Genomic DNA, 13,566 nt, shown 5'->3' on the forward strand with positions numbered 1-13,566 from the left:
CAATTAAACTTTAAAAAAATTAATTTGTGACAAGCACAGGGATAAAAAAAATCTGTTTTCCAACTCACCCTTTCGATCATGACATTTTCTATAACAGGCACTCCTGATTTGTAGCAAATTTTATTTAGATCCCATGACCTGTAAAAAGAAAATATATATATATATTTACAATAAATCCAAAACTCTTATTCCGTGATATTACTTGAGAGAGGACGCTACTCACTTTCCAAAGAGTGACACGTGGACCTTGCTGGCAGAGAGAGCAGCTTCCAAGTGAACCAGCAAAGCCTCCTGGGTGAGAATATTGGTGCCCTCTTCTTTGGGGGTCTGGATGAGCATCTGTGAGGTAAACACTGACTCCTCTCCTTGCTTCTCTCTGGTGTAACGGAGCTCCGTCGTCACTCGACTGCCAGCTAAGAAGAAAAACACAAAAAGGCCAGAACGGGCTCAAATTTAAATTCCAGTTGACAGACAGAGGAAATGACAGTGCTTTAATCTACCTAAACACACACTGGGATCACACAAAAAGACTCTTATGAACATACTGTACATTATAGGCATACAGTTCCACAAGAACACACACATATATCGACCAACGCCCTTGGCCTTCACCAGTGTTGGTTTTGAAGGCACTTCACACGAGCCAGCATCTGGCCAAGAGAAATGAGTAATACAGCTTCTCATTGGCTCATTCTGTGAACCAGATGTGCCCTTAAAAAAACACTCTCCTGATGCCCTGAAAACCCCTCTAGTGTTCTGCCCAGGGAAACAGATACGTATAGGCAAAAACATGGAAAAGAGACGAGAAAAGAAGAGGAGAGGAGAGTAAAAAAGTACATACGAGGATGAAAATATCTGACTGTCAGAAGTGCTGAAAGAAAGACAAATGACAAATCTCAGAATGGGAACTATGTTGTGCTGTGTTGTAGACTGCAGCCCCCTAATTACAGAAGGTTGCCCTGAAAAGGGTTTGCCAGCCGGGGGGATCTGTGCCTGTGCCAAGTGTACATGAAACATGCCGCGCTGGATCACAGAGGACCCGTCTGCCCCTCTTGCTGCCCCTCTACATGACAACCCCAGCAAGAGAAAAAAGAGAGGCAGGGAGTGAGGTTATTTGGAAACAAAGCCTACCTCCTTCTTAATTCTACCTCTCGTCACTCTTTTACTCGCTTTCATTGTGCCGTAACCCAACCTGGCTCCGTCTCTTTATAGTATCTACTCCTTTGCTATTTCCACTATGACTGTCTACAGCTCCCGTCTCTGTCCCTCTTTCTTTCTCTTTCCCGTCACGCTCCCTGCACCTCCCCCAGCCTGGAGCTGGCTCCTTTAATTGATGGGGAGAAAAGTAAAAACAAACTATTCAGCCTGCACGCCTTAAAAGTGTGAGATCAAGTTAGAACCCTGGGCCTCGAAGACACACTCCAATATTACCGAGGCTTCACTTTCAAGGCTTTAATTACGAACACAGGAGCTTGGGAATATTAGGTCACGTTGTTTATTTGCAGTTGTTGACCTCTTTTTTTGGAATCCGAGAAGAAGAAAAAACACCCAAAATTAGATGTCTTCTTGTTGCGTGTTTCTGGTTCATCTGGTCTGAAAATAATTAAAACGTTAACGCAGGAAGTGTTTATGGAGCCCTTATTGTAGGACAGTAACAACAACGACAGTGTAGTAAACACTGGCTTGACGTCAGAACAATCGGGTTTTCACAACTCCGCAGCTTTCTTATCAATAACAGTTACTACAAAATGGAATGCTTTCCGTTCTTAGACCTCTTTGACATCTGTTAAACCTTTTTTGACATTTCGTATGTTAACCTCGGCAGCATGGGGTTTTGATCCCAACAGGAACTGGGTGGCTCGGAGAGACTCTGGCTCTGTAATTACAGGCCTCCTGAAGTAAATTATAGCTATTTGTGTCTCGTTCCTCCCATCTGGACCACCCAGGCAGCCAGTCCTCTTCTCTCTTCTCTCTTCTCTCTGCCTCTTTCTCGCCTTCTCTCCTCAACCCCCAGTCCGGCCCTAACCACCCAACTTTAGGCGTCGCAACCACTCTGATCATTTAAGCTGCTCTCAGCTCAACAGTCTCTAGGAGGAATCTCCTATTCAACTTTTTTCTTCCTATTTCCTCGTTCCCTTTCTCCTTTTCCTCCTTTTTTTCTTATTTTCAACTTTTTTTTTCTTTTTGTCACTGTGTTTCACCACCCCACCCCCCCACTCACTCCCGACACTCTGGGCTCCACACAGCCTTAAAGAGACAGTTCCCGGAAATTTTCCCACCCTTGGAAGAAAGCGCCTTTGAGTGTGCAGCTTTAACACCCGGCGGCTGGTAATTTTATTACATGAGCAATTTTGAAACATGAAATATTCCATGTCTGGCAACATGATCAAAAAATGGAAAAAATAAATTACATCTTGCTGAAATGACAGCTACAGTTTTTCCCCCCAGAAGTTTTTGAGAAACCAAACCACTGTCTTACAGTTTTTAGCAAACAACAAGACTCTGTTGAACAGTTGTGTTCTACCTGTGCCACTGAAAGCACATTAAAAAAATGTTACAACACAGAAAATGTGAAAAGCAAGCAAAAATGTCATAAGAAGCCTGGACACAGTTTCATGGCTGTGCGTGTATAAATATAATATTGGCATGCATGTGTATGTGTTCGCCGGGGCAAACACTGGACCCTGTCTCCGTTAACAGTCATTTCCTACACACCTGACCCTTTTCATTACCAGAGGCCAGACCGCCAGAATACTAAAATAAAGAGAAATATGTGCGGTTTCTCACACCTGGAGCTAAGGTTACAGCCAGAACCACTGTAAAACACAACATTTCTATTCTATTCTATTCTATTCTATTCTATTCTATTTCACTACTACATCTTGTTAGGTTACAAGCGCTAGTCCCAGTTCCAGGACAGACCAAGCCACCTTCTTGGTTCAGTGTGGTAGATTAGCTGGATTAGGGGCCCTCTGAAAGGCCCCATGCTGTTGGAGAGGAAGACCCAAGAAGAAGATGGCTTTAAGTGACATGTATGCTGCTACCTGCTCAACAGTGCTTTGAAAATGAGCCTAACACAGGTAATGTTAGGAAGAATGTTTAAGTTAGCTACACGCAATCACTTCCCTTTTAAATTCAGTCCCAGCACGACAACACCCGACTCTAACCAGACCCACCAGAATCAGGAGTGTGCCCCACTTTTGGATCCTCATCCTCCTGCACACTCCTATGGCATCCCCGACCAGCACCCCCAGCAGATGGACTGCCCCCCCCCACCACCACCACCATACAATCGTTCAGTGTAGCAGCTACTGACTGAACGCAGACTCTTTTGTCAACTTCTTTTACATGTTTCCCAACAAACAGCAGAATCAAATAAAGGGAAGGTTTTTTTTTCTAAACAACGAAAGCAAATAGACCCAAAGTTTCCCAGCCTGTAAAACAATGCCAGAGCTGGCTGTGGGAGGGAAAGGCCGGGAGAACTGATGACAAGCTGGCACTTGGCTATCTCACCTATAGAAATGCAATGTTTCTGTGTGTGGGTTCAGAGGTTAACGGGGGCATATGCACACTGTATCGAGTTCATTAATCCTTAATGACACCGTAAATGCCTAAAAACAAATCTTAATACAGCTTTGAACTCAACTGCAGAAAGCCACCAACCTGATATCAAACCTAAAAATAAATAGTATGAAAAACAGTGAAAAACAACATCAAAATCAGTTGCATTTACATTCTATTCAGATGTGCCAGTGGTGTTAGCCACCACACATAAATTTACACCAGGGTTGGCATTTAGGCACTTTCTATTTCCATATGTATAGGCTTGCCTCTGCTAATTATGCTAATCATGGGCAGTGTTGGCCACTGTGAAAAATAGTCACATTAGACACTCCACTGACCGCTAATACTGCTTAATGTGTGGTTGAAACATACATTCATCCCCGCCTGAAAGGCAAAATTTTTCCACGTTGCTGGTCTCATTCACACCAGAAATGAATTTATTGAGCCCAAGAACCATTTCTTTTTCTTCCACCTCCCAAGTACCAAGAAAATGTTCAGTTTCTCTCTCTCTCTCTTCTTTTTTTTTTTTTACTTTTTTATACTTTCACGGTGTGAAGACAGAAGCAAATGGTCCAAACTCTAAGGTGACTGGTGTCGCTTTATTTCACATGGACCAAAGACAAAGGTCGCTCTTCAGTGTGGAGAAAAAGAACTGCCACACTATATTGATGGAGTTTTATCCCGCTTTCGACTGCGCTGCTTTCAGCATATCGCATTCAGCAACTCTTGCAAAGAGTGCAGACAAGCGTTCTTTTCTTAGACGCTGGCACTGGAACAACTGTACGTTCACATTGTAAATGTGGCTCGGTGGACGCCCAGGCCATATGTTGAAATTTTGTTTTTATTTTACAACAGAGAGAACAGTCTGCACATTTCCAGTGTCTTGGAAGTGGAGCCCATGTGTCTGTCATTTGCACATGTATCTATAGCAGCTCAATGTGTGTTTATTTATTGGGGGGTGGTCCCAATCTGACTGTTGAAGAGTGTTTGTTAGTGGGGGGGCAGAAGGCGGGGGGGTGCCGAGAAAGAGATGGAATGGACTGAGGGGTGGAGGTGGGGTAGGGGTAAAGAGGGTGGGGGTGAAATAAACATTTAGAAGTGACCCAGGTTGACTCTGGTCTTGTTTGTTCTCTCTACCAGTGAGGTCCTGGGCCCTGAGCGCGGGGAGTTTATTTATCTAGCTGGAGGCACCACCGCGCACTATTCACCTCCAATAATGCCTCATAGAGCACCCTTTCTGTGTCTGAACTGGGACGCTGTGTGCACTCTGATGAATTATGGCATTTACCTGCTGCGCCGCTCGGAGGGTTGTTTGGAGAAACTGCTCCAAACATTGAAATACCCACGTGTGCGTTCGCTCATTTACGCAAACTCTGAAGGCGTTTTCTTTTTTTTTTTTTTTTCGTCAGGTTGCTCTCCTCCAGTGATGAATCTCCACATCTGTATCAGCTAAACATGTAGTTCCACTCTATAACAGCTTTACAGGACCACAGGTGTGAATGGTAACCCCCTCTCTCCTGTTCTCCTACTGGTGCATTTGGAAAGGAGCTTCCCCTTCTCCTGCACTGGTGTTTGGACAGCTTGAGTCTGTGTACACGTCTGTCACACCTCACCCAAACTCCAGCAAGAAGGATGAGCTTAGTTGGAGTAAACACCACCGCTCTGACATGGAGGTCATTTATTTCCTCTTTTTTTTTTCTCAAGCTGAAATTGGTCTTTGTTTTGGAGGAAACACTGATCGATTTGTGCTACAGCGTCTCCCAGGGGCCGTTATGATGACACAGCTCACATTTGAGGTGTGTTAAAGTGAGACGGCCAAAAACAAGCAACAAAGTGTCAGCTAGCCATAAACCCTTTTCCTGCTCCAACCCCCAACACCTCGGTGCATCCTCCTTCCACTCTACTTCTTTTTCCTGCCCTTCTTTTTTTTACAACCTTTCTCCCTTTTCTGTGGACACAACAGACTGAGTCACACCTAGCTCAGCTCACACCATCTTTTACACTCTCAGAGGGGGGCAGAGTAAACAAGCATAAACATTTACAGCAGTGAACAAAAATTCAGGAAAGAACACTTTCCAATGACAAAAAGATAAGCTGAAGTTATGTGGGTGAGTATCCCACTCTATCTGCGATATTCTGTAAAAACTTGAAAAGACAATCTGGTGTAATTTAAGACAGTTTGATGGCTGAAGTCTGTCTGAGGTGACTGTGCAGTAAGCCAAAAATGAACCTTAATCCCCCTGACAGACTAAACACCCTGATACCCTGGCTTCTATTCACACCTATGCAGGTGTGAGCTCTCAATAGTGCATTTAACCCTTTTAACATTTTAGTTTTAAATCCTTGTGTAAAACAGACGAGTGTTTAGACAATTGTTCTTAAAGAAGGGAATAAAGAAGAATAAATAAATGCATATCAGTCACTATAAGAACGTGAATGCAGTTTTTGTCACACTATCCCTGACCCTCAGTGCAATTAAACTGCAATTAAAAAACATGCTGTTAGCTTGACACACACACAAACACGGGGTATGGTCGGTAAGACAAACGACTGGGCAAACTGAGCACGCCAAAGGTGTCAAAAATGACAAGTGTATGTGTGAATACCGTGGAGACAGCTGAAAATGATAAATATACGATCTGGGGCACATGCTCTTTATATATACACACAACACAAACACACAGGGAAACCACACACTGTCAGAGCGTTAACACATAGGGTGTCAATTCACAGCTAGCTTATGATGAATAAACTGGGATACAGGTGGAAAAACTTAGACAGAAGGATCTCATTTCCTCATTTAACTTGCTTCCTCGTCTGAATTGTGCAGTGTTCGGGGTGATATGGCTCGGTACTTGTGTGTGCGCTGTTCTCTATGTGGGAGAGTGAGTGAAGGACAGAAGGGGAGAGAGAGAGAGAGGGAGAAAGAGGGAGAGCTAACCTCTCCTTGTTACTGAACCACTTTACTCTCCATTGAGGCCCTCGCAGCTTTGTCAATGGGCTATTGGTGGAAACAAGGCAGGCAGAAACTTTAGAAACACGGCCACAGCCTCTTAAAGAGACAGCAATTCTTTTCAGCTCCACGGGTTGGACTCGCTCACAATCCAACGGCAAAACAACTGGCACACAAACATCTAAACATCTCCTTTAAAAGACGACTACGCCAATTAGCTCGAGAGGCAATCCTGATCCTTTACACCGACTAGAGTGAAGCCAAACAAAAAACAGCCTGGACAAAGTGGAAACACTTGTTCTGTAATAAAATACGGGGATTTATTTTTTTTTATTATTCAAAACTGAGGTTATTAATTTCATTGACACCATAATTCGAGGTTGCGCTCTCAATTCTGCCTTTCAGTGGAACATTTGAAAGTCTTGGTGCGTGGCCTGCTAACACATGAACAGTGTCTGGTTGCTCCAAAGCCTCCGCTCCTCTGCTCCTGGGGGAGCTGCCTGTGCTCTGTCCTCCAGTGACATGGTGGGCTTTAAAACCCTATAGAGTCTGTTTATATTCACCAACTGCTGCGGCGCTTTTAGAGTGTGCAAAACAGGTGGGTAAACTTCAGCTGCATGCACTTATATTTTCTCTTCTTGTGAGGACAAGGAGAAGGGAGGAGGAGGAGAAAGAGGGTGGGAGGGGGCAGGGAGGGGGGGCTCTGAGGAGGTGGTGCCTGCTTGCTTGCCTGCCTGCTTGCCTCTTGTTGAATGGAATCCAAGAATTGTTAGGGACCACACAGGGAGCTGAGGGGGGAGGGGTCAGAGCCCTCAAAGATGGCTAACCATTCACACAGTCCATCTGCTGCGGGGATCAGCCCCAGCACTGAAAGCCTGGGGGTTTAAAAGGAATTTGGCCAGTGTGAAAAACCAAATAAAGCTGCTCCTGCTTCTGAAAATGCACAGATAACTCAGACTGAGAAATGTGCCGTTGTAGGGAAGTGAAAGACGGTCACAAACACGGCGCTCCTCGTAAAGAAAACACTAGATATTTTGTGTCTGTCTGACACAGGAATGTGGCTGACAGAGAAGTGTTTGGGTTTCTGGGAAGAGCTGTGACTTATTAAGAAACGAACAGACATGAGCAAACGATAGGGAGTTAAAAGGTGAATGAAGAAGTCAAGGACTGACTTGGCTTTCAGCTGTGTTTTTTTGTGACTTTACCCTCAAATCAGCCACAAATTGAGAATAAAAACAATAACAAACTCCCCCCCAGAATCTCAACCTCTGTTACCGTGCTAATTGTGATCTCAGCCTGACAAGCACTCCCCCGGTGAACACCTAGTGCCCACCCATGGCACTGCGATGACGCTAACATCGTCCAACATTTCTAACCTACAACTAGTGTGATTAAAACTCCAAGTAAATTAATCAAAACAAATCTAGTTCTGAGCCAACGAATAACCTCACACAGAGATGTTTTTGCTCCCTCCAGGGTAAAAACTGTCTCATAATAAAACACTGATGAAACCACTAATAACCCCCGTGTTGCTGCTTCAGACAAACCTCTCAAACGTGCCTTGTCAAAACAACGATCATTGAAACTCACCTTCCACCCACAGCTTTTCGATGTCGGTTTCGATGGCGGCGACTCGGAGTCCCACAGACAGAGCCCCAAATACTAAGAGTCCAATAAAGAGAACCTTTCCACAGTGTCTCTGGATGTGGCAGCCCAGCGTGAACATGAGGGCCTGGAACCTCGCTCGGATCCAGAGAGGAGCTTTTTGACCTACCGCCTTACCCTGTATGTGAGGAAAGGTGATAAAAGGACATTATAATTATCATCATCATTATTTTCTATAATGGCTGTCAAATTATACATCTAATCAATAGCTTCCATTCAAAACACAAAATGCTTTTTCAAATTACAAACATTTTCACTGATTACTGTCTAACCACATAATTTACTGACACGTTTTCAACGTTCTGTATATGAAGCCAGATATTTTGCACCTGAATCCACCACTGATTTAGCAAAGTATCAGCCATGACACCTCATATGTCACATTATTCAAGCCTCAGGCGTACAGCAACTATCTGTACAAGTAAAATTGAAATCTGATGGATTCTAAATAAATGCCTCGACCAGCGATGGTTTGTACAATAGTTTTAAAATATCTGAAGAGAGAAAGCCATTTGGAAACATAACAAAGTTAAAGCACCAACCATTCAAACTATTGCTTTGTATTTTAACATAAGGAACGACATGTAAAAATAAACTACTACTTATGTAAGATCAGGTCTTACTGAGACATTTGTGTACAGTTAGAACTGAGCATACGCTTGCAATAAAAGTATGATGTTCGTACTAACTTTTAAAAATGTTTTGACATTTTTAGTCTCATCTAACTTAGTTTTTTAGTCTTATGTTACTTTAAAGTATATGGAAAAAAATGTTCCACAACTCAGTGGCTGAGTGTTGCAAGTGTCACTGCTGCAGTGAGAGCATTGCACTGGTGTTGTGGTTTCTCTCAGCAGAGCTGAAACACGTCCAAGCATCCGGGCGGTCCAAAGATGCTTTGTCAGATCAAACTCAATCAGTGAATTCCTTTACAGGACCCACCGCATTTCCAAACAGACCCGGGGCCAGTGCGCTCTCTCTGCTGCCTACACTGCACCACACAGGGACACGGAAACAAAACACATATCTGGTTCACTCGGTTCTGGCTTTAGTTAAAGAAATCATAAATGAAAAGTCAACTTTGGAGTGAAAATAGTGTCGAAATGACACTAGACTTTAAAGATCTAATGGTTTTGTTTAAAGATCGTGCGGTTTGAAACTTTACTTATGATTTGTAAGATCCTGAAGACAGGGTTTGTTTGAGCGTAGACTGAATTTACTTCTGTTATACTTTTTGGTCTTTCCTCCCTGCAAGCTCCGGTGGTCTCGGGAGGAACAGCCCAGACCCCGCTGTAACCCAGCAGCCTCTGTTTGCCTATGTTCCCCACATGCGCTCTCAAATTTACGCGATTGCAAAGTAACAAAAACCAGCATCAGCCGAAGCAGACGTTTCATTCACATTTCTGTCTACTCAATGGAAGATCTGCGAGCGTTTTCAACCATCACCTCTGAGATCTGTTTAAGTGCGAACGCGGCGTTGCAGTAGCTGGGTCTGCGGAGCAGATCTGAGTCCGCAGACGGCTGGGAGCGCGCATAACTCGGGGGTAAATCTCCATAGACGCCGGCCCCTGGGACCCCGTGATCCGAGGCCATGGTCCAAAGAGGGTGAGCTGTGCGCGGAGAAAAGCGGCTGAGAATCGGTGAGAGTTTAGTAACAAAGGCGATAATAATCCAACATAGAAGAGGAGCGCATCCAGGAGCGCCGGCGACAAGTCCGGAGAAGGGTTTCTAGTCTTCCCTGGAGCCAAACGAGTCTCGAAACTCCATCCCAACATTATGCGCCGAAATCCGTAAAAATCCTTCAGTCTTCATTCGTCCCGACAGTTCATGAAACGACGTCTCAGCGAGGAGTAGTGGTGGTAGTTGTACTTGTAGTAGTAGTAGTTGTAGTAGTAGTAGTAGTAGTAGTAGCCTACGTCTGAGGCGTCCGTGTCAAGTCTAACTCTGATCCTGCAGCGGTAACATTTGGAGAAGTTCGCCTCTCTGCAAATCCTGAAAAGGGAGGTTTGATGGAAAAGTGCTGCGGCTCCCATTGGCCAAGGAAGAGGCAAATTACTTTGCAAACATCGCCTATTATTAGCTGCTAAGCAACAGCTCACCAAAGTGGAGAGAGAGGGGGACCACCCAGGCTGCTGCTGCCTGGGCTGCAGGGAGGGAGAGCAGGAGGGGGAGGAGGACGGGGAGGAGGGGGAGGAAAGAGAGGGGAGGAGGAACGGAGGGAGAGAGAGGAACTCTTTCAATAAACTCTGCACGACGCGCGCACGGGCGCACGCACGCACGCATGCACAGAGCCTGTAGTCTGCAGCCTGTAGCCTGCCCTGTGCGCCTCACTTGCTCTCACTGTGAACATTATTCCCAGCGGCCGGGAAATCGCACATGCCATCGATTGATATCACAGCGACAGGCACGCACACCGCTTTACAGCTCCACCGTCTCATCAACAGACTGTAATCACTGAAAGAAAAAGAAAAAGAAAAAAAACACAGCTTTTTATTCAAGAATGTAAACACATCTGAGTTTTTTTCTTTAGGAGAGGATCACACATCTCTCATGTTTGAGATTTCTGACTCTGACGAGGTTCTGGAAACCTTTTTGAAAATAAAGTCACAGTGAAGTTAATAAGAGGTGTCATTTTTATTGCCGCATAGTGGAAGAGTGGTTAGCACTCTTGCCTTACAGGAAGAAGGTCACATGTTTGATCCCACTTTCTTTCTGTGTGTGTCTTGTCCAGGTACTCAGGTCCAAGGTTAACTACCGTTCTAAACTGACCACACCTACGTTTGTCACAGATCCTGATGATCATTAAATTAGAGATTAGAGATTAGAGATTAGAGAGTGTGGGGAAAAAAATCTAGTTCAATATCAACAAATTTATCCTAATGTTTTCAATTTTGTGCAAATTCCGTGCCCCCCAACCACTGGGCCCTAGATCGGTACCTGGCTGTGGGTCATTCAAAGAAAAACAAAAATGCATTTAATTGATTTTCAGTGTTTTAGTTTGAAAAACGACCAGATTCTTCCGTGATAAAATGCATTAATTAACATGATTCCATGCACATTGTTCCCACATGTCAGCTTCATTTAATATTTAGTTAAATTAACCAATTTAAAGTATGTTATGTTAGAAAAATACATTTAAAGAATACTGCACGACCATTATCTAATAAATCTTAATTAAAAAAACAGGAAGTAGAATTTAGTGTCTCTATAAAACACAGGAAGTAGAAATCTCTGACCCGTATAAATTTGTCTACATGACAATATAAACATATTTATGACAATTTATTTTATATCGGAATGATTGTGTGGCTTTTTGTTCACACGAATGGAAGTTAATGTCGAATCCCAGCGAGAATAGCAATGCTAACTATGCGAGTGTGTGTGTGTGTGTGTGTGTGTGTCCATATAGGCTTTTTAGCACCGACAGCTGTAACCTCACCTCCAGTGGCCAAAAGCTTCTAAAAGTAGGTTAACAAGTTTCTGTCCACCTTGGAAAATTCTTCAACCTCCTGATCCTGTAAAATCACCGTTCATAGATCACGGGGAGCTTTTTCACATGAGCACATTTTTTATTGTCACCTCAGAGCCGTCGGCTCGGGTGCGACACTCCTATCTCTGAGGAGAAGTTTTGGAAAACGTCCACAACTTGACATGCATGATTTCATGAGTTCAGAGACTGGTTTAAGCAGAGAATGATGTCTGGACGGAAGGAACGAAGGAAGGAAAAAAAAGGAAGAAAGTTCTCACCCTCACATTGTTTTCTAATCACCAAAGAAAGACTTGTCCTTTGGTGTCTTGTGCCTTGGTGGTTTGCTAATGTAAGCCCTCATTGGCCCCACTCATGACAGAATGGGGGTGAAGAACAAACACTTTACCAGATTACAGCGTCATTCCCTGCCTGAACACAGACCCGTGGAACATTTGTCCAGCGGATGCTGCTATAATCTGAGGGTCTTTGAGGAACTGTAAACCAATCTGAGGCTGCGGAGGGGGGAGGGGTCACTGATTGTAGGTGTAGGTGCTTTAGGGCTTTTTTTTTGTTACGCCCGACGTCTGTGTTGACATGATGAAGCATGACGAAAGGGAATCAGGATGTGAGGTCATCGTCATAATTTGTCATTAAAAATGTGGCGTAACATTACTGAGTAACTGTGCAAGACTCTGTTATTTCTAATGAAGGCAGGTTTGGGCCGAGGGTTGACGTGTACATTTTACTTGAGTGTAACCAATACTTTATACGAGAGCTGAGCTAAGCAGCAAAATATTATTATTTTATATTTTGGGAATAGTGGTATCTGGACAAGTGTCGTCTCGCTCTGACAAATTATTTGATTGATGGCGTTAAAAGCACTGTTTTCTACAAAGAAACAAACTGCAGTTTAGATGACGCGGTCAGAGAAGTACTTGGGACCAAAACACTGCTGAGGAACTGGATTAAACCGGAATTAATTTTAATACAAGGGTGAACTGGGATGTACATAAATGTACACAAATAGAGGTCGTTATATATAAGTTACAAATATTTTCTCGTGTGTTGTTATACAGTAAATACACTATATATATATATATATATATATATTCTCTCCTAAAATGTAAAGTATTGATTTAGACAACATTACCAGGGTCATCAGACACTAAAGTCACTTCACATGTACTACATACGCACTGCGAACACCAACTGATACACCTATATACGCAGTACAGCGCATACTGAACCCACTCCACCATCTGTCCTGATGACGCCGGTGTTTCCAGGGTGGTACTGTCTGTCTGCTCCGTGCTTCCACTCTCCTGGAACCGACTCCGGTTTTGCCTGCCTGGTCTGGGTTGGGTCGGGTCGAGTGGTAGAGGGAAACAGGCAGCTGGAAATGGGAGCTAATGTGGAATGTGAGGAATTGGGTTGTGTGGTAGGGGGCCCCCTCAAGCCTAACAAACTCAGGGAGGTCCGAGGCCTGGTCTGGAGGCCTTGGATAAATAAACTGTCTGAGATGACCATGCGCTGTGCAGATATCTGCCATCACACCGCCCTGGTTTTCAAACACAGCTCGCCCAAACCCTCCTCCTCCTCTTTCTCTGCACGTCCCGGGTCCCTGATGGTCCCTGTCCTTCTACTGATCCTGCCTCTCATTTTCTCTATCTTTCATCCTCTACACATTCACCACTAATCCCTCAATCTGAGGTTCTCACTTTTCTTAACACCTTCACCTTTCCCCTGATTTCATCTGCTGCTCCTCTCCTGCTCTTCCTCTTAACCTTTTTCTTTTCCTCCCCCTATCTCCATTCCTCCATTTCATCTCTCCCTGGTGGCTCTATCCATCCAACCGTTCAACCGTGCATGCATGGCCGACTGTCCGTCCAGGGTTCCGTATGTGCTATAGGCAGGACTA

General features: G+C 44.2%; 1 protein-coding gene across 1 annotated transcript in view; it reads right to left on the reverse strand.

Moving 5' to 3' along the window:
* ptch2 (patched 2) overlaps nucleotides 1–11,188 on the reverse strand; it is a 27,263-nt gene extending 16,075 nt beyond the window's left edge. The window contains exons 1-4 of the mRNA XM_025052395.1: nucleotides 9,626–11,188; nucleotides 8,108–8,300; nucleotides 224–413; nucleotides 36–138 (exon numbers count right to left, since the gene is read on the reverse strand). Of these exons, the coding sequence (XP_024908163.1) occupies nucleotides 36–138; nucleotides 224–413; nucleotides 8,108–8,300; nucleotides 9,626–9,772 (633 nt within the window). The 5' untranslated portion in view covers nucleotides 9,773–11,188. The remainder of the gene's footprint in view (nucleotides 1–35; nucleotides 139–223; nucleotides 414–8,107; nucleotides 8,301–9,625) is intronic.
* Nucleotides 11,189–13,566: the final 2,378 nt, after the last annotated feature.

This window comes from Cynoglossus semilaevis, chromosome 20, assembly GCF_000523025.1.
Source record: "Cynoglossus semilaevis isolate Cse_v1.0 chromosome 20, Cse_v1.0, whole genome shotgun sequence".
NCBI lineage: Eukaryota > Metazoa > Chordata > Actinopteri > Pleuronectiformes > Cynoglossidae > Cynoglossus > Cynoglossus semilaevis.